We start from the raw sequence: 26,452 nt of genomic DNA on the forward strand, positions 1-26,452 counted from the left end.
TTAAAACTGTACTTTCACAGAATTTTGAACTCCTTAAAAAAATACGCCTCCCCTGTGAACTGAACAGAAATGTTTAGGAAACATTTCTCTAATTAGTTGCATGGAAACATCCTAAATAAGTTCAAAGCCTGTACTCCTATAAATTGAAATTGCTTAACACACAGCTTTTTTTTTTTTTTTTAATTGGCTGTCACTGCTTTGTTCATTCCTGATGCTCTCTGCAAGGCCAATGAGTTCCCTTCATCTTCCTATCTTGGTAACTTCAACAAAAGTTATTTTGTGAGCACTTGTCAACAAAGGATGCCACACTGAGTCTTTTTTGTACTCCAGTGAATACTTTGCCACTACTACTGGTGTAGAATTATGTGCTTAAGCTTCCATGCTGTCCTTTATATATTGTAGCAGACGAACACTTGCAAAGAGCTGAATCTGCCCTACATCATCAGTTATGACTCAATTCGCAACTTTGTTCTACAAACTGAGGAGAAGACACAAATTAATTTCACTGAGATTCACTTGTCCTTTCCCAAGCCTGGGTGTGACAAAGCCATCTGCAACCTACTTTATCACCCAGTAGACAATGGGTAAAACACCACAGTTCAGCAATAAACACTTCACACTAATAGCATAAAAGTGACTAAATGGTTATTGCCCTCTTATTCTTTAGACAAAGAACTCTCTCTTTCTCTAATCTTCCCTCAATACAGACAAAATCTTTTCTTTGTGCCCAACACAGAGGAAAAAGAGAGCTGAGAGGGCTTTACAACCTTTCGGCACTCACAAAACCAGTGCTTTACTTAGGGCCCAAGCCTGTTACAGCCAATGATCTTCTTCATCCTGTCCCCACTAAAACCCAGCAGAACTTGCCACTTGTGGACCTTAACCCTCTGTGTGCATCAAAACTGCTGGACATAGAAAGGATAAAACTGAGATTGAAATTACTTTGCCTCAGACATGCTGAGCATGGTCATCTTCTGTACTTCAGTAACATGAGACCAGACCATGGGCATTCACAGTTTCTGAATAACAGTGTCCTAACACAGATGTCTTCGGGAGAAGGGAGAAGGGAAGGAGGAATATTTTAAAGAAAAGAGTTCAGGCTCATGTACTAATTCTTGTAAAATGAAGAATAAGAGAAAACGGTAGTTGAAGAGAGACAGATTACTTATAGACTGTGTGCCAACCAGTGTGCACCAAGATGACACTTTTTTTTTTTAAAAGCACTTCAACAATTCTCCTTCACAGCTCCTGGTTCATTTGGAGATCCTGTCCCAACATGACCTCAGAAGGTTCTTGGTGTCTGGCCAACGTAGGGAACAAGAAAGAGAGAAGCATTAACTAAAGACTGTATTACACAAAGACCTTTGTGGACTGTAATCCATGGGCTCATGATGATGAATTGGTTCAAACCAACTGAAGCAGAACAGCTTTACACTTTTAAGAAAAATTGATTATTATCAGCCATTCTGACTAAAACTGGTATTTCAGAGAAAAGTGATACTCATCCTATACATATTAGACTGATTTAAAGTAAATGTGTATGTGAACGCTTGGCAGAAATAAAGAAAAAAAATCATCCGGTGATGGACAAAACTAACACTTGTCTTGCAAGAGGAAAGGGAAAAGGAGAAGAGGAAAGAGAATAGACATATTGTAATGTAAGAAATTCGGACTATTATTTTCACAAAGCGCGTGCATGATTACAAATGTTAATACCTAGCAACAGCAAATCTCAAGATACTTCACAAATCAATCATATATGGAAAAAAGACAATAAGCATGGGGAGAAATCCAGCAGATAATTTACAGTGATGTTGTGCAGTAGCATAGAATGGGAATTAACATGAATACTTTATATCATCAAAATCAGAATTTGATTTAAGTATCCTTTCTAGAGAGAGAAAAAACTTCAGACTGCACTGTCACAATACACCAAAACACTGGGGGTCAGCTAGAGATGAGAATGGGAAGCTTTTAGTTGTTACAAGTTCCTATTTAGAAGAAAAAAAAAAGAAAAAAAAGAAAATATAATCTCCACATTTATTCCGTGGGAAGCCTATCTGTTATAACTCAGATACACAGAAATATTCAGAAGATACTATGGGAATGCACAACTTTTAAATTCCTTTATCAAAATTCCTACAATTCTTTTTTCAAAGAAGGCAAAACAATCAATATTAAGCAAATAAAGTTCACCTGCATCTATCTAAAGTATTTTATTTAACACAAAGCTGAGGGTGAGATATTGCAATGGTTAATGCCCGAGGCTTTCATCTCTGGAGACCAGGGTTCAAAGCCTTGCTTAGATAACATAGAAGCCCATTTACAGATGTCAGCAAGCCAAATTTGATAGCTGTTCCCACGAAATACTGACTATAACTTTCCTTGTGTTTGCAAGACATGTAACTTCAGCACTAAGTATCTTTCCCACATGTGTTCCCATCAAACAACCACTTCATATCAGCATATGGCCACCCCTTTTCACAGGAGGCCTCAAACAGAATAAGCAGGCTTTAAGTCATGCCTAATGTACAGCTGCAGTAGAAACTGACTGAAGTGTGCTACTGGAGCCCGGTAGCTACTTGCTAACGCGACTGTCATCAACATCATGCTTCTGCAGAAGGGGGTATTAATGTAAGGATCATTTATATAAAAAAGGTTATGATTTCACACCCAAAATCTGCATGTTCATAATAATTCAGTTTATCCAGGAAATAATGAGTAACGACTTCTGGAAAATAACCACTATACATAGATGTCTGCTGCTGGCAAAACCAGTTTCAAAGAGCTTAAAATTTAAGGGAGACTCAGCTGATCAAACACCTGAACGAAAATCCTAATTATATGTAAATACCCATGCAGTGCTTGGACTTTTGATACAGTGCACAAGTTTAAATACCTTATTGGTTTAGACTTCTTTATTCAGAAGACAATCAATTAGACTCATCCTTCTTTTTGCTTCACTTCTCCCTTTTTCTTCTAAACAAAGACATTGAATCTAAAACTGGAGTTTGCATCTCTTTTTCTTTTCAGCATGCAACCTGAAGGTTTCAGTAAAGTTTGCAATTTGACTTTGCTATAGATGGATAGAGAGGAATAAAAAAAGTCACTAATTAAAGAATGTAGCAAGATATGTTAACACTAACAATTTAATCTGTGTACGGATCATGACTTCAGAATGTTGCAGAAACTTTAAAAAAACCCAAGGACTGTTATCCACATTTCACAATATTCACCAATACAAAATCATAAAAGAAAAAAACCTGACCGATTTTTTACATATTTTTATAGAACATTATCTGCATGCAATGCTGAATTTTCCATGATTCTAGGTACATTTTTGTCTTTCCTAACAAGACTCATAATGATAACCATATGGAGGGAGGGGGATGGAAGTGATAGCGTAGTTAGAAATGCTCATCTTGCTGTTTTCCAATATCTAATGGGCTTTCAAGTGCTATTTAAAAGGTTCAAGAGATTCAAAACAAATGAAGTGAGTTTGGGGATGATGATGAACTTACTTTTTTTCATCTACCCGATTCCTAACCTTATGATTACTTTCTCTGATTGTCTTATTCTTGTTTCTCCGATGAAAAAAATTATCTTTGATTTAGGAAAGGAAAACATTCTCTTTCCTAGATAGATCTTTGTTCTCCAACATTTTCTCATCATCACCTTTTCCAGAGTAGAGATTAATCCTCATTTTATCACTTACAGAAAAACAGAGAACATCAAAGGAGGATTGCAACATTAATCCATGAATGACCATAAAGCTGGTTGATTTGCTAGAACTACACACTGCAAAAATACTAGTGTTGCGTTCTTCTGCTGTTTTGTCTGAGTTCTGCCACTTTGATACTTAATTCTGTTTCTTAAAATACCAGACTTAACTCAGTTTTTACATTTCTATTCTGCTCCATCTAGTGGATTATTGATTTTTGCAATGAATGCTGCAGCAATAGTATTCTAATATACCATGCTGGGTTAGCTATTAGGACAAGGGACCATGTTCAAACGATTATTTTTTTGGCTTTAGATGAAACAAATTAAGTCACATTCCTGGGTACCTGGATAAGACTATAGGATTCTGGCAGCATGTTCATGAAACATAAATGGGAAAATGGTGTCATTTAATTATATCACTGAAATGAGACTAAGTAAGGGACAAGCCTTGATTATAAGGGACAGGTGGCAAAATTTCTCCTGGTGCTTGCACAATTTACTAGGTCAGTCCTGGGGAAAAAGAATATTCCATGCCTGTGTTGTTGCTAAAACATCAATATCCTCCAGGCTTCATAGCCTAGATTTCAGAGTTTTCTTCCCGCACTTGATGATAAGCAAAATGAAGTTACACACTTGATAAGCTGCTTTGTTTGCATGATATGAATAATTTTATTCAACCAACATCTCTTCAGCACACATACACTTGGGGTGGGTTTTTTCAGTGCAGTGTTGTTTATAATACTGTCTTTAAAGATTGTAGTTCAGGACTTCTGCTAACTTTTCAGAGGGATGTTTAAGGTAATGAGAGTTTGACTGAAGAGAAGAAAAATTAGATAATTAGTCCATCCTTATGTGTAGCTCACTTCAAAGCAATGCAGCTTTTAATGGTAAAAATACTTGCTTTCTTTTGAAAAGCAAATACAAAATACTTAGCCAACAAAAACCCCTATATCAATGAATTAATAATACTTGTTCAAACCTGGAATCATTGGAACTAATGATTCAAAGATAATGTTATGTATGTGTCTGGTAGACTAGGTGCTCTGTGAAGCAATTTATGAATAGCATAAGAAGGAAATATTAATTTACTCTCCCAAACCACAAAAAAGTTACTATGTTATGCTTCGTTTCGACTAAGAATCTAGAGGGCAATGTATTAAAAGAGGGCTCATCACCACAAAAACTAAAAGTCAATTGAAATATTAAGCCCAAAGTTTTCCAAGTAATTGTGGGGGGTTTTTAATACTTATTGTTCATTTCTAGCTTGTTGGATTTTTTCTCTCTATCATGATAGACAGCTCCAGTAGTTAGTTATAACTGGATGAGATAAGACTAACTCCAGATTGATTTGCTTTTCAGGACTTTATTGTAATAGTATGCAGCTATATAGCATTTTCTATCAAAGAATCTTGAAGTGTTCCATAAATATTAATTCAATAAGCCTCACAACATGCAGGTGAGATAGCTCCATATTATTGTATCTATTATATTTTTGCTGGGGGCATACTAAGTAGAAGTGACTTGTTCTGGAATGGAAATTGGTCTTGATTCCAATTGTCCGATTTAACCACTAGAATTACTCATTCCCATCTGCCCCCAGATCAACAGCAGCTTGGCTGCTAACTTCAATGGAGCCATGATTTCATGGAAAGACAAAATTCTTCCTTAATAATTTGCAACTAAACACCACTTTTTCGGTTCAACATCCTGCATTAGTTGATAGATCTTCAATAAGTTTCCTCCTAGAAACAGATGACTGACATCAACAGAGAAGCAGTAAATATTGCAAAGATTTTTAGTATGCATACAATTGACCTGATATAATAGCTCAGGCAATATGATAATATACTCCTATGTTCTGCACTGTTGTAGCTCATGAGAGTCAGAGTTCTGACTTTGCAAATAGGACCTAATTTTCAGAAGTGACTTCCATTTTTATGTTCACAATTTTGCAATCACCGTAGTTGTGAGAACAGTGATATGCATTAAGGTAATTGATTGTGCTTTGAAATCAAGTAATCAAATGAGCATCAATTAAGCCTGCAAATGTTTGAAGCCACGGAACTACAAGGTAAAATTATTTTTCCTTGCAAGCTTTCAGCAAAATACGCTATGCAAAACTGTGTCTTCTTTCTGGATCAGCCTCACACAGAGTATTTAGCGAATGTATTAAAGATTCATACTGTGTGACAAATGAATTTAATAACTGAGGGGTCTACACGCGGTCTTTTTCTATTTCAATATATCACTTTATACTTAACCAAAAAGATATATACCTCCTATGTACCACAATGCCGAGCTTCTTCCATCTGACCCACCAAATAGAGCTGGCACCTGAATGGAGATCCAGGCTCCCTGTACAAAGCATGGGGCAAGTTAGGCATCTCAGGGCAGAATATAAATGAGCCAACATACACATATTGGTGCCACCTACGCCTAGTTTATACAGTCAATTTATAACTAACTTTCAGACTTATATTTCCAGGCTTCCTGGAAATGCCTTACTCAATTCCAGATTCTTGGCCTCCTATTCCCATTTCTGCAGGGAGGTGGGTCATTATGCCTTTTCTCCAGCAAACTTGGATATCTTCTCTTAGAAAATATGACTCTGTTATGGCACGGTTGGGGACAAAAAAAGAGGAATCATCCTGGGTGCGGAAACATCATCTTTCCCTTTCCATGTTCCTAAGCCTGCCTTAGGTTGTTGAGGCATAGCAGTGGGATCACCAGTATGTTACAGAAGAAAGCAACTGTGGACGCCGTGTTTCAAATCAGTCTGTTGAGGTGTGACGGTGTGCTCTGAGAACGGTGTGCCTGCCAGATCAAGCTCTCAGGGGACTCAGAGGAACATCTCTGGTTCCATAGTTAAACAGAAGATAACTAGTAAGCTGTTCAGACCTGTCAAAACACAGACATTCCTGTGTTTGCTCAGGAGTATGCCACTGTAGATGGCTACAGAAATTTTAAGGGCACTACAGAAACTACAGCGGCATGAACTCCAGCACCTGGGAAATTCCACAGTTAAACAATGAGTAGGATATCCCAGGACCGCCACTTTGGATTAAAGCAGATAAATTCCACCGATCTCCTCACTTCACATACCTAGAGCATATTGGTGGAATAATTTCAAATTGGATTATCATTACACATGCAAAATTCCCTGAATCTCAGGTTATCATTTAACATTCCAGGCTAATATTAAAACAAAAAAACCTCTAACCTCACTATTTTTAAGGTCGAAGAAAAGACAAAAAAATCTTTTCAAGATGTTTGACTACTCAATCTGAATCTGCTAAAACCTACTGCCGTAGATAAGGTTTGGTGTTTCACTAATTCCAATGAAACTACCAGGAAAATCCCCATCCCATAATAAGTGTTGGCAGCACTGTATCCTGAAATTGTAAACTCCTGAGGCACAAACCTGTCTATAAAACTCTTGGACATCTAAGGTGCTATAAAAATAATAATGCATTCAGCTTTATGCAATTTTCAGCTAAAAATCAGTCAATCCCTCTTCTCTGCTCTCCCTCCTCCACGCAGTTACCACAGAAATTTTGTTCTGTTGGGGTAATATATATTTTTAATGCAAAATTTCAACAGGAACCATTTTTTATGGTCTACTAATAAACCCTTGAAAACAGGGATTTATAATGGAAACAGTGACGGACCCTTAACTACAGTGTATGCAACTATAATAAAAAGAATTAATGTAGTCAATTTGTACTACTGTTCTCAGAACAAAAAAAACCTCTATTTCAACTGCAATCCTTTCAACAGCTGATTGGCAAGCCTGTCCATTTCTAGTCTGCAGTGTTGTCAGTTGTCTTCAACATGATAATGAGCCTGTCACCATATTCAAATAGCCCTGTGACAGCATGTTTTGTGAGCATGACGTCCACTGCAAAGGGTCTGTCAAAAAGCACCTTTCAGAAAATGAAAAGAGAATGTTTTTCTGATGATAAATCTAATTTCTTCATAGCTAAAAGAGTGAGATTTTTCATCTGATTTTGTCAGTGTTGTGTTGCATTTGTGTCTTCAGATAATCCTGTGTTCTGACGCATAAAATTTTAAAGTTATCAGTAAAGACAAAGTGAGAAATAATACTCTTTTTTGAGTTCACTGGAGACTTTGCATAAAACTGCAGTACTGCTGGCCTTCCATCAAATTAAAACTGGAAGGGGGAGGGAATGGCATTGGAGGTTAGCTTGCTACCAGAAGCAAATGAGGCTCACAGTAAAGATCTCAAAGTCTACACATTTCATTCGTTAAGGTCTTCGCTCTTTCCCAAACAGCTTATTAAAAAATCTCCCTTGCTCTGTGTGGTCCTAGTTAAGCACGACCAGGTTGTACGAAATTCTCTGGCTTTCAGATCAAGGGGAGAGAATGTAGACACAGACAGAGCTCCCAAGTACTGTTACAATTCAAGAGTGCACATTCCTTGCACTGCGTATTCCATGTTTGCCTGCCACCGCTGGTACTTGTCAGCTGGGGAAATTTTCACCAATAGAAAAATTTAAATTGTTTTGGCAACAAAAATTCCTCTCCATGTGTGTAAGCATCTTCTATTAATATCAACAGGAAATATAGAGGTGCATTGAAATAGAGTCCTTTATTTTCCCTGTTGACAAAAGCTGGCTTTAATTTTACTTCACCTTTTAGGATTCTTTTCATCAGTAGCTGATTGAGGAGTCCACATGTAAAGGGAACTGTTAAAAACAGAAATGTAAAATCACAAACCAATAAGCAATAAACCTTTCTCTCTTTCAGTCATTGCGTGAGAATGGGGTGGACACTGCTGGACTTTGAAGTTCCGGGCTGAATGACACATTAACCTCAGAGCAGAAGTTCCACTTCTAGCTGTGCCTCTAACACTACATGTGATTTTTACTAAGCAACTCTTGTTCTGTCTTAGGTTAAATACAGTAAAATGGGGATATAACTGCATACATGACTGGATTTCTCTATAACTTAAATACTCTCTGATAAGATTGTTGACAAGCTCATGACATATTCACTACAGAAAAATGATGTTGCACAAGCTGAATGTGTTTCGAAATTATTAAACAAGTCTGTTTCCTCAAATATTTGTGAAAAATAATGAACCTGTAATGTTAGGATACCAAATGTGGATTTCCCCTGCTAACTACTGAAGAGTGTTAAAATTAAGTATTTTGCTGTTAGTACTGCCTAGTGTTTTTCAGGCCAGTAAGAACATGAGGTTGACAATCATGTAAGGCTACAGTCTGAAGGTTGTAACTGCAAGAATATGGTGGGATTTGTTTGAGATTATGGACAGACAGTTACAACAGGTGTGAAGGTGCAACTTATCTGCACCTATTCACCACCTTCAACATTTGCCTTTGAAAGAACTTTTCTACTTTTGTCTCATAACCTTCTTCTTTTTTTCTATTTACACAGATTAAAAAATACTTACATTTATTCTGCCCATAATTCATAATTAAAATTATGAGTGAATGTGGAATTGGATTAATTCGGGTCTAACAAGCTGAAAAAAGACAATTTTAACGGAAGTCAGGTTTTTTGGTTTTTTTTAGTATGAGGATACCTTAATATAGTGGTGCTGTATCTTAGATTTTGAATATATAGCATGGTATGCCACACTTGATCATGTAATCCAATAAACCTGTAACTGAATAAAATGCAAAGGTAGGATTTTTACACATTTAAGTAAAGGCAACTAGGCATTATGCAGCTTTAGACAGCAAAAATGGACAATCAACATTAAACATGACTGATTTTTAAATTCTTCATTGCTCAGCTGGAGGGAAGTATTACAAGGCCAAAAAGCAGAGCTATGGACAGCTGGCTTTGTGCAGTACCAGTTCTCTGCCTCAATTTTCAAGCCATTCATTTCTTTGGGGGGGTGGGGGAGAAAGAAAGAAAGGGAGAGGAAAAGAAAGCAAATTAAAAAAATCTAAACTAGGCCATACAAATGTACAAAGAAAGCTTGGGTCTCTAGGACTTTCATTGTCTCAGGGAGTCGTCACCACCCTGAACCCTCATTAAAGCTGAAGAGATGCGGGAACAGCATTAAAATGAATGCAAACCATTTGCCGCAATCTTCTGCTCACACCATCTCCAAATGAAGGCAGGCATTGCATAATCCAGGCAGCTAGAGCTCCTGACAGGTGGATGATTTATGCTCATAGTCGGAAGAATCGGAGAGCCTGCAGAGGACACAGCGTGAGCAAGGTGGTGGCGAGACAGATGCTCTCAGTGGGCTTGCAGAGGCTGGCAGGCTCCAGCCAGCTCAGGTGCAACTTGAACACTTTAGTACTGAACTCATATTGCCTAGATTCCAGCACAGCAAGATACCATTTACAATATTATGTACAGTAGATATACTATCGAACCTATCTCTGTGCCATTTATCTATTTGTGTACACACATACACACAAAATACATACATATTTTCTATTTGCAGTTCAAGTGTGTTCACGTACACTTTGCATGTGCATATTCTCCATTGAAAAAGAAAGGGCAGATTAGGACAAATTCTGCATTGTTACAGCCACGTAGCATAAGTGAAACCACCAGAGTTGAACAGATGTAAGTGGGGGAAGAATTTGGCTGTAGCTTTCAGAGAACAGGGATAAATCTGGGGTATTGAAAAACCCTTCAGTTTATTAAGAGTGTCTGAAAGCTAGGAAAGAAAATGACTGGAGGAAAAATAAAAATACCTACAGATCCAAATGTACTGGGATATTCTAATCACTTATGCTATGTATCTCTAAAGCACAGAAAATGCCACAATCACTTTGTTCTGCAGAAAAAGCACAATATTAGCAAAATATAATGTAAATGACGTGTCATCTACTTCAATCTTTCAAGGAAAAGATTTTTACTGTCAGGGTTATCTATAAATCCCATCCAAAACTGCAACGTCATTTCCAACCATGTAATTCAGCTTCCTATTCCAAAAGGAAGTATGTATAATAGAAGTGGAGTTTGAACTTTCACTCCTGTTCCATAAGTAAGAAACTGGTCTATTAAAAAAAAAAAAAGAAATTACATGCACACCAAGACATTATATCTGTTTGTCATGCAACTGTATGTTCACTTGTTCTTTAACAGAAAAGGTGAAACCAGGACTAAATTATCCTACCTTAACCGTATCAACAAAATAAACAATTCACCTGTCTCACATTGGACCCACCACATTTTCCAATAAAACCTGTCAATTAAGTATGTAGTTTTCAGGGGCAATCAAAGAGTTAAAGCATTCAAATGTGCACGGTGCAGGTTATCTGGGTTGAATCTGGGACTTTGCTGACTCTCAACTCCTCTCCACTTTAACAGATGGGGTCAAAGGTGAAACTGCAGACGAGAATTAAAGACACATACATCCCTTTAATCAGATAACACATTCAAAGACTTGCAAATTCCCAAGAAGCCACTTTACAGGCACGTGTCATGGGCTATTCCATAAAGGGGGAGGGAATGGCGGAGAGGAGGGAAAGAGGACTTATTTCACCTAACCAGCATTAAAAAAGGCTGGAAATTAGAGAAAACAAATGGGAACAAAATGGGATGGATTGCCAGGATTCAGAATGCTTTCTGATTGTACGCACCTCCCTAGAGAGGAACACCAATGCTTGAAGCCTTTATACTCTGCATTCAAATGTTTTATCTAACTTCATTAATCAGCTGTGTTTAAGAATACTTCCATAACCAGTATTTTAACTGGAGATGAGTTGAAGCATCTTGCCAGGATGGATATCTCCAGCAATACCAGCATGCCCAGAAGGAAATACAGTCATTCAGCCTGAGTAGGATTCATGAAACGGTGAGTCAGGTAACAAGAACCTCAAGAAATTAATGATTCTCTCTCCCACCTGGCCAGAAAAAGACTGCCTGGAAGACATGTGCTTGCAGTAACTATTTTCTCATCAGCATTCTTACAATACAATTGTGGCATGGCAGAGGAACATTAATAGAAGATCATGAAAATGAGAGAAGATAAAAAGAGAGAAGAGAAGAATCCTATGTCATCTTAGCTATCCTGTGGCTTTGTTCTCTGATGACTGCATTCCTTTGCATCGCACACAAGATCAAGCAGTGGGGTATGTGGCATGCTCCGTCAGACAAAAAGATCAGGAAAGACTATGGCTGTGCACACCATACTCAGTGGTGTTCCAACTTCTATTTTGTCTGAAATACAGTCAGAGATTTGTATTTTGGGGTGATGCTCTTGAGGGTTGTTGAAGAGGAGGAGCCTATTTAGTCTCTTCATAATCAGACCATTACTCTTAGAGCTTCCCTTCTCAGCCCAGTTCTTCACCTGAGGTATAACTTACCAGAAATTTTCCTAATACATTTTTGAGCAGAATTCACAAAAGCAATACATGTAAACTGGTATTTTATAACAGCTTTCTACTTTTAAAGGGAAACACTAATTTTCCTACTTCAATATTTAGCACTCTATTCCATCTTGGAATTGGAAGTTTAGGAGCTTTCATTAGACATTTGAAAGGGAAATCAGCAAGTGGTCTAGGTACTGAAAAATCAGTTCAGAGTAAGACCTCTCCTAACATTCCAATAATCATGGATCTCAATCTGGATCCAAAGAGTATTTATGCCATCTCTTAAGTCATCGTACCTTAGTTGATTCCACAAACTAAATCCAGAAATGCAGCAGTTCTGGTGACTTAGGACAAATAAGTTCCTCTTCCCAAGTGTTATCCACCGAAATGTGAGACTGGTCACACAATGAAATCTAAGGTGCCCGTTTCTAAAGCTTTCATTGAAGTACAAAAAATATGAAAATAAGACAGAGCATAGGAAGAGCAGACACTGGAGACCATTGTAAACACAATCTTTCAGACATGAAAAGCAACATGTGGCTCTACAACGAACAAATGATATCAGACTGATCTGTTGATTGATTCAGATCTGAACAAAAGACATGGCCTGTCTTCAGTCAGCCACCCACAGGACTGAAAAGCAATATTAGAAACAGACATAGGGCATTGGTGAAATAATTTTTATATTGCTGACTAAAAATGACAAGAACAGCATTGTATGGACTACTGCTTGGCTAGAAAAGGGAGAAAAGAGGACACAAAAGACGAGGATGATGGTCCTGTATAATTTGTTGATTCCTACAGTCTGCATGTGCTCAGCATGCAGCAAGTTACCAACATTCTCTCCTTAGTCAAGCAGTTTTGCTGCAAAACATTTACAGCACACCAACAATTCTACCACTAAGGACACAGACTGGAGTTAAGCTGATTATAGAATGCGGACTTTCTTTTAGAATATTTTTTATTTTTCTAAATTAAGTATTTTAATAATCAGCTGTTTTAATGTGGACTGAAATAAGACCCTATGCAAGCACGTACTACAGAGTGTTGATTTTGGATCTGCTACACTAAAACTATGAAGCAAATTGACTTCTGATCTTTCACCTGATGATCCAGAGACCTAAAACAGATGCCTAAGAAGAGAAAAATAGAAAAACATATTAACTTTGTTGGAACAATAAAGAGCAGAAAGGAAAATATTGATATTATTCAATAAGTGAATATATTTAACGTAGCTTGTGTTTGACTTTCTCCAGAATCATTAATCTAATAAAAGCCTACTGAGGCTTAAAATAAAGCTATGTTTTTCATTTATAAAAATTAATAACTATATTAAGTGACTATTATGAGTGCAACAGACTCCCACCATAGTTTCTCTTTTCTGTCAAATAAATACCCGAAGAAAATAAAAAGAAAGAAAAAAAAAGAAAGGAAAAAAAAGAAAAGGCTTGTTCGATGAAACCTATTACCAGAATAGCTAGTAAGCATGTCAAAATCTGAAAAAAGAACAATTCACTGCTGAATCACATTTATTTCAGATTTCAGGCTGCTGACTTTCAAACAAAAAAGCCACACTGGAAAATGCAAATGAAATAATATTCCAGCCTCACACAGTGATTCAGAGAGTAGAACTGACAAAAGCTCACCACTGGCAAAAACACCTCAACTTGTAAAAGGGCAATAACCGGTCAGAGAGAAGGCTGTGGCTTAGTTACACTGATGTCCCAAACCCCACGCTGATTCTAACTTTTTTTTTTGGTAGGACAGAAGAGATTAAGAAGTATGAAATATCTGAGGGATAGCACTATACGAGGTCAGAGGTAACCACTGCAGATGGAAATTTTAGTGCTTCTCAACACGTTCATTGCTTTGACTGAGTGAAGGGGCCAAGAGAGTTCTTCAGCCTCTAAGCTTTTGGGTGCCAATCCATCCCAAGCAGCAAAAGTCTACCTGTACATCTGCCACGTGGGTTCTAATTACTAGCACCTGCATCATTTCAGCACTTCACCCCAAATAATCCTACCTTACATCCTGTTGTTTCTAAGATCTTACACAGCAAGAGTCTTACTGAGGAGATGCAAGTGCTGCCCAAGCAAGGGCTAAGTAAAATACAGAAAGATGGGCTCCAGAATAGCACTTGAGAGATACGCATATGAATCACCATTAAATGCACCTTCTTCCTGAGATGCAACTTCCACTCAAGCAGGGGATGTGCAAACATCTGCACAGCAGAAACAGAGAAAAGTGAAGAATACAAACAACATTAATGATACTCTTTACAAAATGACCCCTATTTAATATAGGGCAGGACCCACGTATAAGAATTTAAGTGCTCTGCGAGAAATGGCAGTGCCACGTTGATGTATGTGTTTATGGGTGGTAGAGACCAGGAATGAAAGGCAGCTATTTGTCTGGGAGCTCGTGGGAAAAGGTGCTGTATGGTACACAGTCCTACATCCTTCAGATTTGTCTCTACCTACCCCTACCACTTATATTGCTGTCACTGTACTTTCAGTGCATAAGCAAATATTCACGAGGCTAAATTCAATGAACATCTTTTTTAAAAAATTGAATAATTGCTAGAAAATTAGGAAAATACTGCTCCCTTATTTTAGGATCAAAGAAGAAATATGACAAATGAGAACGTTCAGTTAACTACCTCAGATTATGATGAGAAAATATTAGTACAAAGTGATTAATTTTTAATAGTATTTCAATTTAAGTAGACTCACGAATCTGCAGAACCTACTCCTTCCAGTTCTGAGGAAGTAATAGGTATGTGCACTAAGAAAAATACTGTAAAATTTAATCCCATTCAAAATCTTTCAGACTATTTTCAATAACTAAAATACAAAGTAACTATAGACCAAAAGCATTCTTCGCTTGCCTGACCCTGCAAACAAGTGCTGTCACCGGGATTCTCACCAGAGATGACTGTGGGAGCAGACTCAAGCTGCAGACAAGTAAGCCAGCAAACAGCTTTGACCTCAGATTTGCAAATGCTAACATAAAAACCTCCACATTTACAGATCTGTGTAAAGCCAAGAAAAGTAAAAAGCTCTCAAACTCAGATATATAAATGATACTGCTTTCTCTACATTCACTTCATACATCTTATTTTATGAAAGTGGATGGAGTACTTGTATAAAGGTACAACTGTAAAACAAAATAGTATCTAGAAAGAGAGAAATTTTGTTTTAAGACCAAGTCCAGTGAATTGCTGGGACTTCTCTGTTTTATTTCCCAAAATTACTCAGACACAGAACATAAACCAGAGTGGCACAATACTGCAACACTAGCACCATGAAAACTTTTCAGGAGGTCAACACTTGGTCTGAGCTGTAGGTGCTTTCATGTGATTTCTGAACTCTGAAAGAATATCCACATCTCCAATATTTGTTTTTTTCTTGAGTATTATTCTAATGGGTGCATAGAAATGCTAGTTGCTTGAGCTCACTATAAACACTAACCTGCAGTTGAATAGTTTGTCCTTACTCATCAGTTACAGAGAGTGGATAGTCATGAGTTGTGTTTTAGGGCAGACAAATTGGGCTGTCAGTTCTAATGTGTGAACTGGGCTCTCAGGTCACATTTTGGTTAGGAGGAAGGAGGCCTACTTACAAACACCAACAACATTTAGAGATTAGTTTCTATTGTTTCCAAGGAGAATTACCAGATCTCAGTATATATTAAACCAAGCACACATTGAATGAAAGAAAGAAACAAAGAAAGGGAGTGCAAAGGGGAAAGAGGAAAGAAAAAGGGGGAAGGAGGAAATAAAAGAGAAGGAAAGGGAGAAATGAAAAGGAGGAAGAAAAGGAGGAAAGGAGGGGAAGAAAGGAGGAAGAAGGGAAGAGAAAAGAAACACTTGCAAAAAATACCTGTGCTAGAAACTGAACTCCCTCACAACACATTGAAACATAGAATAGAGTTGATATTTGGAAGAGATTTCAACAGAAGACACACTGTGTTATCTCTTAATGTTATAACACAGGAGCTTTGTTTAAAATCCTGCACTAATGGAGGAGCTCCATAAGTGTAATATTACAATAGAGAGCATAAGAAATATCACTGAGGTCAATGCCGCTCTACTGTCATCCTCTACAGAAATATTTTCTTCGAATACCATTAATGCTTTCTCCTTTCCTTTGTTCTAATTTCTGAAGGCAGCAGAAACTAAAACTTCCTCCACAATAATTTCTGCTTTCTTCTTGGCAGAGTAATGGTATTAGACTTGTGAGAGAAATTTACCTTGGCAATGTCTTATGCAAAAGTCTTTTCAAAAGAGATGTTGTTAGAAGGAATCCCATTAAGCAGGCTTTTTCACTATCCTCAAAACATAGGTGATAACACACTTTTCGTCATAAAGAAGATTGCTTAGTTTTATTTATTATTTTGAGAGAGAATCCATTAATCTGCTTCTCTTCATATCACGCATCTCTTTACGTAAGAGTAAACTCAAGCTGCCTGTTCTCCTTGCTGCATAGGATTCATTTTCATAGATTGTCAAAACCAGAAAGGATCAATATGATAATTTAATCCGATCTGCTGCTTAACACAAGCCAAAGATGTTCATATGGTAATCTTTGTAAAATAAACTCAGTAATTTGTGCTTTAAAATACACACACCTCTTTTTAAAAATGTACTCTTATATTTGAATTATAAAATCTCTCAAAGTGGGAAGCAAAAATATTTTAGAGAACCTCAATTTTAGCATGTTAAGAAAAAGTTTTAACTAATGTGTGATAATCTTCTGGTTCATTACATGACCATCTAAAACATTCAACCATTTTTAAAACTGCCCGTAATTGCTTTTACTCAGCTCACTGCTGAAGGAAAAAACTTAAAAGTACAGAATTTCTTTACAAGGCAAATTGTAACTACTGCCTTAGCACTGCCCCAGGGATGCTGAGGTCACTTTGAGAGACTGCATAAAAGCTTTTTAAAAAAAACCAAGCAAACCAATGAATAAGAAGTGTTAAGGGCTACTCAGCAAGAAGTGCAAGTCCAACCCGCTAACTGCACTGCTGTGGTGGGAAGGGTTACACTGAACTCAGCACTGCCAGATGACGAGCTCCCAGAGTTTCTCTTCATTCATGGCTAACATATGAGCAACAGTAAAGATTCACAGACACAAAAAGGTATATTGCTGATTGCCCCGTAGCATAGATTGCTACACCTGCCAAATGAACACCTATCTAACCTAGCTGCAAGAGCCTCCATTAATTCTTGGTGAGGATCTGGCCTCTCATTTGTAATTGCTGGACTAATTAAGCTGAAATTCTGTTACTCTGCCTATTCTAACTGGGTACAAAGAGACTGATAATAATTTTTAAAGGCCGTCCATTCATAAGAAAAATACAACCATACTTACACGAAGCAACCCAAATTTTCTGCCATTTTATTAGGGTTTACTTTTCATATTAACTTAGATTTGTTTCCGTGTATCACCCACTTATGAAGTAGAATTTCTGAAATAACAAGCAACACAGATCAGCCACTGCACACAATCTGTAAAAAATTCTGAAAACATCCAGATATCAGAAATGAGAGATATATGGGAGATGTTTTGGTGTCAACAGTCCCGTAAGAAGTATGAACTAGCATTGCACAGAACTGTGAGAACTAAAACAGGATACAATATTTCATATGGTCTAAAAGTTGAGTTAGTGACTGCAATATTCAACCTTCCTACACTACAGGGACAGATAAAACTGAGGCTATGGCTTTGCCTCTATGGAGAAAACTGAAACATATGGAACAACCTCTTGAAAAACAGTTATATAAATGCTATGTCTGAAACAAAAAGTAATTTTATTTTGGAATAATTACTCCATTGGAATTATTTCACATGGGCAGCTCTTCTGAGCAAGATGTGTCATGTAATAAACTTGGAATAATATCTTCTACCACAAACACATGATAGTAAATAGCCCCACAGATAGTATTAAGAGGCATATAGTACTAATTGAAGACTAAAAGTAGAATTTAACCAGATCAACTAGCAATAGAAAGGTAAAAAGGCAGATAACTACTCATGATTTCCCATATCATCTTGCACAGTTATACATCCCATTTTCCTTCTTAGAAAGGAAAAGCATCAACCCCTTTTTCTCAAACCAACTAGCTGTATAAAAAGAGAAACAGCTAAAACACCCAATCTTGCCCATGAACACAGATTTAATTCTACCACCTGAAGCAAACTAATCACCAGCTTCTAAAGAGTTTGAAAAGTCAAACTTAACATACTGAGTATAAACTAACAGAATTGAAAACTACAGAAATGTCTTAAAAGTGTTCATTTTTAAAAAGGGTGAATTCTTGTATGCGTCTTCCCACACTCTTTTAGCAATTGCAATATTATTTCAAGAAATCTCTAGGGATACATTTAAAAAGTTTCTCCCTGGACTATATAAGAATCTTCAATGTTATTTCATCAATTCTCATGAATCTGAGAGAATCCACCAAAACATAAGTGCAGTCAAAGAAACTGTATTTTGGGAGAACCAACTGTAATACTTGAAAATCCAACTTTTCATTATACTGACACACAAAATTAAAAATAGAAAAATGTTAAATTTCTTCTTTGAGTGAAATGTATTCTGCTGTGTTGCTAATAATCATTACCTAGAAAAGTAAATGAAAATTTGACACCCTCATATTTGTCATGTGTTCAAAAGCTAATCAGCATCTGCTGAATGCTTCAGTATAAAGTATGACACATACTCAAAATTAACATCCATACACCCAGACATGTTTTCAAGTAACAATCCATGGGCTAAACCAAAAGGACATGTTCCTCTGGATCAGTCTGTACTAACTTTCTTGTGATAGTCAACAGGAGATGCAGACAGGAGCCAGGACCTCAATCCCACCCCAGCTTAGCCCAGTATGGCATTACTTTACCACTCCTTCTGTGGCTGCTGGTCCGTGACTTATATATTGTTAAGAATCTTGATCTAGGTGTTGCTGGCTCTGGCCTATCAACATTCTTGAGAATATGTACAGAAAATACCCATTCCACTCTGTATTACATTTGACCAGAAATCCAATTCCCTCCCAGGATTTGACACCAAAATACAGCCCCAAAATCGTAACACTACGTCTCTTGCAGAAACAATGGACACTTGATAAAAACACCATTATCTTGCCACAATAAATGATTAACATGCAGATGTCATAAGGGATGCCACCCTATACATTTGCTATAAGTGGTTTTTGGACCTTGCCCTAGAAGCTAAACTAAAATCCAGAATCTTTTTCCAGGCACTGTGATTTCTATCACGAAATTTATACAATTCACAAAATGACAGTGTAATAAAGTCCTCCAAAATGTGACGGGAAGAACAGTGATAACTGTTTCACTTCAGATTACACTTAAAAAAATGTTTGTCAAGGAAAATTTCTAGAAGAAGACTCCCCACAACCAGGGTAAGATTTCTGGAGAAGATACACCCTGGCAGATGTGCAGTTCTTGTAAGGAATGTGATGCTCCTCTCAAAGCTGCTTAAACTTGATTTTATTTCAGGTCTGCAACTAAATTTTTTTTGTAAATAGATTTAGGCTGTCAATTTCCAGGCATGCTGTGCCATCAGCATGTAGAGACTGCTGTGACAAACGTGGAGGCTGCAGCAGCAAATTTTATTATAAACTGGTAATTGAATTGAACAGGTTTACATTTGAATAGATTTACTGCAGCATGATCTCTGACATGCTGCATGGGACTGAAATCCTTGTCTGTACATAAAGAAATTTTTAAGATACAGCAAGAATTATTTCAGCTTATTTTAAGTCCATGTTAATCAATAAATTTATACCACTTTACATATGAAAGAAGCCAGTATATCATCTTTCTTCATAATGCACATAAAGGACGTGGTTAAAGCCAAAAAGTCATCCCCAGACTTTCCCATAGGTAAAAACAACAGCACCCGTCTCCAAAACTACCTTCCAACAAGAACACTAGAAAAAAAAAAATCTTTGTTACAAGTACAGTCCTACAAATGTATGGTTTCAAAAGTAAAAGTGGCCACTAATGGGGGAAAGAAAATAAAATGCCATTATAGGTTCTTGTAGGTTGTCCTATTAGGTGGTAGATAAGCAACATCTGAAAAGCTAAACTAACCCCCCTCTAAATTAAAAGGCTCAGTAACTAAAAATAAGTAGAAATCTTACTGTGTTTCGACAGAAAAACCTCACATAACATGAATGGAAGAACTAAGATGTGCCCAAGAGTGAGGCTAACAAAGAAACCTTCTTTTCAAAGCAACTAGTCATTTTGTCATTGTAGAACATTCAGAAAAAGATATATACTTTAATAGCAGAAAATTTATGAAATTCTGATTAAGAAAACTTGTGGGATTAATTTGAATCCATGGACAAAGAACATTCATAAAAAAAATCTGACTCACAATATACATCTGAATTGTCTAACTAAATTATCTCAGTTAACAAAATTGTATGCAGAAACACAGTAAATGTGTGCACAATTTTGGTAACTGAGATAATTACTCATTTGTAGAAGAGACACTTAACTTCCTCATGCAGTCCCAGAAGCTGCACACAGCCTAGACTTTTCAATATATATGTTAATGGATTTGCAGTGGTGCCCTCAAAATTTAAAAGAAAAGGAGTATATCAATTTACCTGCATGTACTCTTGATAGCACTGTTTTGTTTCCAAACAAGTTGCCCAATATATCCTCATATTACGTTATTAGCGATATGGGGTCTTAACTTACTAAAAAAAGATGTTAAGAAGCACAGTCCCTTTCAAAAGGTGCCATACCCAGTCATCCCTTTCTTCCTACAGTTTATCTAAGCATCCCAATTTCACTTTTAAGTAACTGCTCCTAGTGGTCAGTTAGACGAGGATTTTGGCAAGAACTCTCCCATCGCCACTGGAAGAGAGGGTCAAATCCTGCAGTTCTTACTGAGGCAAAATCTCCATTGAATCTGACAGGAGTTTTGCTCAAGTAAGACTAAGGACAGCAGGATTTGGCTCACAGGATCATAGCATCTGCCAAAGCAGTTGCACAGAACAAGGTTTATTCTTAGTAAGTATAATCCAATAAGAATATGTCTGTAGGTGCGTGATAGACCTAATTTGCTCATCATCTCTCCACTGGTCTATGTTGTTCTTTGATTTTACCCTGATAGCTGTATACTTAAACCTGTTTTAAATTACCATCAAATTATTTGCAAAAACAAGTCAGCTATTAAAGCTGAGTTTTTAAGCACTGACAAAGTAAAATTGCATAGAACTATTTTTAAAGTGGTTGCTTAACACAAAGTACTCTCCACTGGATATTAATATTTAGAGAACATTACATTGATTTTATTTCAAATGTTTATCTAGTTCAGAAGTCCATGACATCTTTCTTGGTGGTTACAGTGCTCTACAGTAACAGCATATACAATACATGCACATAAAAATGTATTTTTGCATATACATTAACAGCAATACAAGTGCATAACAGGCAACTAAGATTTAAGGAATTGCCTCTTTCAGTAACACAAAGGAATCAGGTTCCACCAGGTGAGACAGCACAGTTTCTTGAAAGCATTTTCTTATGTTTACCTGTTATTCAATATCTCCAAAATGTAAATGATGAATTAAAACATTCAGCTTATACTTACAGTGAGGGATAGGGGTTCTCACATGCTTTAAGGAAAAAGAGAAAGGAGGATGGATTCTCCTCTTCTGCATGCCATTATTTGCTCCAGTGTAGTTACAGTAACTTCAGTACACATACTCAATATTTATACTTGTTTAATTGAGAAGTAACCTTTTCATTTGTCCTGATATAGTGAAGACTGAGTAAAAACAGGGAAAAGAAGGCACAGTGTGTGTTTTGGTTTTCTGCCAGAACTGGGGCAGACTAACAGTGGATAAGGAATGGAGGAAAGAAATCATTGAGAATTCTGATGATTATTCTATTAGTTACCTATTGAAGGAGATTGTCTGCTGAGGTACATTTTGCTGTACTACATAAGATTAGAAATACTCTGGAGGTGATGAACTCTATGTGGATAAAGCATGATTCGATAGCTGAGAAGCAGACTATCAAAAAGAGCAAGTATACATGAAAATTGCCTTCACAACAACTGATTAGAACACTTACCAGTCTCTCTTCTTTCCTGATTGCCCTACAGTTGTTGCATATGTTTGCAGAGAGATACACATTGACTTGGTCAGTCTTACCTTCTTTCAGCATGCCAACTTTTAGACACTTCATGAAGCGGCAGGCTTGGCAGGACTTGCGTCTGCGCTTTGTGATTTCACATTCATTCGTTGCTGGGCAGCTGTATTCTATGTTACCTGCAACAGAAAGCACAGGAAAAGAAGTGTTCAGAGACACTGACTAACCAACACAATGGACATACTAAGCACTCGTAAAATTGCTGTTGGTTTCATTTTGGAATACATCAAGAGCAAACAGTGCTTCAGAAAAGAAACACCTTGCAAGTAAAAATGAACAGCTGAGTTAAAAGATGAGGGTTTTTTCCTTTTTTTTTTAATAATCTAGACATATCTATATGAAAGAAATATACACAAAACCACAATTAATGTGGGTCTGTGTCTGACTTCATACATGGTCCCTAGCAAAATCCTTCACCTAGGTTATTCCTGATGGTAGAAGGAAGAAATTTCGTCATTTATTTTCTGTACCAAGCCACGTGCTTAGCTCCTAGTCTGAACAGTCTTCGTTTTCCTTTTTTGCCAATTTCATTAGCCTTTCTTTGCTTTACCACACAATCAACTGTAACAGGTACTACAGAGTTTCACCCTTCTACTTCCTCTACAGCAGGCACAGTGTATCAGGCAGGGTTCACCAGCATTGCTACCACCACATCTAGCATTTCTACAGCTGCCAGGTCACATCTCTCCTCCAGGACATCACCCCTTCCCTCTATACTTTAGACCAAGTTTTTGTACTGAGAGGCATCAGGAATAGAATCATTCTTGCCAAGCTGTCAGAATAACAAAAACTGGAAGAGATGCTTGCCTCTGTGTCTCCCTCTCCCAGCTCTCCTTAGGGCCTAAAACAAGCGAGATCCTTAAATGTGAGCCCTCCTGGGCAAAACAGTCTCTTCATTTTTTTTTTCCCTTGTGGTTACTGCTTAGTACATATTATTTCACCTCAAAAATAAGAAAATAAAAGCCTGTAAATGAATGAGTAAAATATATATGACTAATTTTCTTTATGTTTTTTTAACTCACATCTTTGAGTATATAAGTCCAAATGGGAGAACATCTGTTCTCTTTTGCCCTAGTACCACTGTACTTTTCACAAAACAGCTTAGCTCAGCTTACTCATCTGTCCAGCCATGCATCCTATTGCCCATGACTACATTCAGTATGACAGACCTTGCAGCAGTCAGAAGTTTCACCAGGAAACTGACTTTTGAATAAAGTATCTTCCCCATCAGGCTGTCACATCTCACTTTAAAGGTATTTCTTTATTTTCTAACCCTTTCCCCCTGTGATTAAGTGCATTAGTATCTTAATGAAAATGCATTCTGTTTATTGCCCTCTTGGGAAGCGAGAGGTCATCACACCAAATGCATAAATTGTCATCAGAGACAGTCCGAGCATAATTGCAATTTTGCTGCTCCATGTTTGCTGCACTCAGGGTCCATCAAAGTCCCCTGAAACATGTGCAGGTTCTAATAATTAGCATAGAGTCTGCCTGGGACCACAGCATTGATGAAATATTTCAGAGTTAATCACACTTTGTAAACACTGATTTATATTGACTACCTTTCTCCAGACTGATGTCTCCTCATTAAATATCACATTAGTGGATTGCAGGATTGCACAAAGACTCAAATGCTCAGCAACTGCTAATTCAACAGGAAGTAATACTTAAACCACTTACATCTATTGAAAATTGGTTAAGTATTTATGATAAAGGAGTTCTGCATGGTGCAATGTGTATTCTGCCAACACAGCCAGCATACTTGGCAGAACCTTTTCAGGCCTTTGTAGGCTTTCTTCCTCCTGGACATTGCTGCATGAGTGGATTAGCAATGTTGGTGAGTAAAACAGATCTTGGTATGTCTCAATGCTAATAGATCTTGTTGACAAAATTCAAACCAGTTTAGTCCTCTTCCCTTTCCTTAGCTCCTATGAAGAAAGCATTCAAGAAACTAAAGGATATAGTGGCTAGGGAATTCACCTTAACAGTTCCTGCAAAACTTCTTTCTGATACACATTAGGAAAGTTAGGAAATAACATTTTTGGAATAATACATAGAAAACGATGGTAAGGGCAAACTCAAGATTCACATTGTCCTCTCACTCCAGTGAAGTATTCTTAGTAAGGCACAACCACTACATAGGAAGACCTTCAAAGCCTTTCACAAATTGTATCTAATTAACTTCATCATATTATAGTAATACAAGTATTACCATCTCTCCTTAAAAAAAAAAAAAAAGAAACAGGGAATCAGAAATGCTTTGCACAAGATCAAAGATATCTTTACACAAGGTCAGAAATGATCTTGATCAAAAGCAAGATCGAGATTACAACACAGAACTTCAAGTACCAAAGCTCTGTACCAAGGCAGGCGGAGTGCTCCCATGTAGCGAGAGCCCTTGTGCAAAGGCACAAGGTACAGATGTTGACAACAAAAAGTAGCATTCAGAACGAGAAAAACATTGTTCATATGCTTAAGCAGACACTTCTAATCCACGCCCTGACATTTCACATTTGCACAAACAGTGCAACAGTCTAGCATGCTGCACATTATGCACAATGTAAATTATTTTTCCTGTAAATTCTTGCCACCTAAAGAATGCTAAAAGGAGCTATTATTCTAGTCACTTAAAATTCCAGTACTTTAGCTTAAAAGGGAAATTTCCTTTCAATTTAGGCTGCTTTGCTTTAATGAATTGTATTTTACAGCAGATGTTCAACCTTCCTTTTTTGCTGTTGGAAAATAAACTTCGAAGATGTTGCAAAAAATTTCTCCAATAAGCTCATCAGTAGAGTTACAGTAGCGGCAGCAAAGATCCATGTCTTACCAATGGCCATAGCTGGTTCCCTTAAAGTGTTTCAGCATTTTAGAATATGGCTAGACCACAGCAAGAGGTCAAGGAACTAACATTTTGTCACCACTTCACATATAAATGCAGTGGATATGTATCTAGATATATATCATATTCAAAATGGGTTTTACCTACCACTCTTAGTATTAGTGGATATATTTTTGGCAAAAAACTGAATTTACCTCACATTTCAGGTCATTAGAGCTCTCATAATTTCTCATTTACTTCTACACATAAATTTCATAGGTACACTATATCCATCCAAGGTACTCAGATCTGCATTTTATTTCAATAATGAAGATCCAGAAGGAAGTTCTACCATTTACTTGCTTACTTCATGATGCTAGAGGCTGAAACTGAGCAGCTAGAAAAAGTTTGCCCAGTCTTGTCAACAGCTGGAGAGGTAGCTGTGCTATACAGTGAACAAAATCAACATGGCAGCTCTGGGTCTTTAAACTGGGCTGACAAGAATGATTGAGCAATTTATAATATCTCCTGGCTGGTTTTCAGAAAGAACTGGGCTCTGATTACTTATTTCAGACTCCTTTGTACAATTAGTTTGCTGGCAATATAATTTTCTCACTTATTCCTTAATAGAATCGTGCAGCTAGCTGGCTGATAGAATAACAGTGTATATGTAAAACTCCTGCCTGAAGTGCCAGGGGATAATTTGTATATTCCTTTCAGTAGTGTAATGGACTTTTACAGTTTGGCAGTTAAAGGGCTGAGTAATGTAAACTAGTATGACGTTTGAAAATAAAAATATATGTCAAATTTTCACTCCCCAAACACACTGCCCCGTGCTAGAATAATACAAAAGGATTTATGCCAGCCTGAGTTCCTTTTCTCTCCTCATGTACTGAGGAATGTTTATTTAAAATTAGTTCCTTTTTCTACTCATTTATTAAATTTTATTATCTCAGCCAAAAGATGAGAAAACACTTCTAACACTGTGCCTATCAAAAGCAACTGACTCACTAAAAACATGATGCCATTTGATCCTGAGAAAGCAGGTGAACTCCTAAAATTTATGCTGTATACCCAGCTCTCTGGTTTTAAATGCTTCAGACTGTCACATCTTTATAAACAGCTCAGGGATAAGTGGGCCAAGGTACCATTTTTTTTACCCCACAGATGAGGTTTGGATGTTACCAGAATGAGATGTGGAGACAGTACAATTTTAAAGGTCCAAGGACTTATTCTAAGGCTTTACAAGACAGGCAACTGACTGGACTTAGCCAAGATTCTCAAAATCATTTTGGCCATTTCTTGCACAGAACTGACAGGAACACAAAAGGTAAGAGAAGAAGAGAAGAGAGAACCATGACAAAGAAGAAGTCACTAAAAGCACC

At 37.2% G+C, this 26,452-nt stretch overlaps 1 protein-coding gene across 15 annotated transcripts in view; it reads right to left on the minus strand.

Annotated features, from left to right (window-relative positions):
• The window catches only part of ESRRG (estrogen related receptor gamma), a 400,294-nt gene that overhangs the window by 92,763 nt on the left and 281,079 nt on the right, over positions 1–26,452 (minus strand). For all 15 annotated transcript variants that reach the window (XM_027681704.1, XM_027681690.1, XM_027681689.1 and 12 more), the window contains one exon: positions 22,252–22,368. In XM_027681704.1, the coding sequence (XP_027537505.1) occupies positions 22,252–22,368 (117 nt within the window). The remainder of the gene's footprint in view (positions 1–22,251; positions 22,369–26,452) is intronic.

This window comes from Neopelma chrysocephalum, unplaced genomic scaffold (assembly GCF_003984885.1).
Source record: "Neopelma chrysocephalum unplaced genomic scaffold, ASM398488v2 Primary Assembly neopelma1_61b, whole genome shotgun sequence".
In the NCBI taxonomy this organism is placed as follows: domain Eukaryota; kingdom Metazoa; phylum Chordata; class Aves; order Passeriformes; family Pipridae; genus Neopelma; species Neopelma chrysocephalum.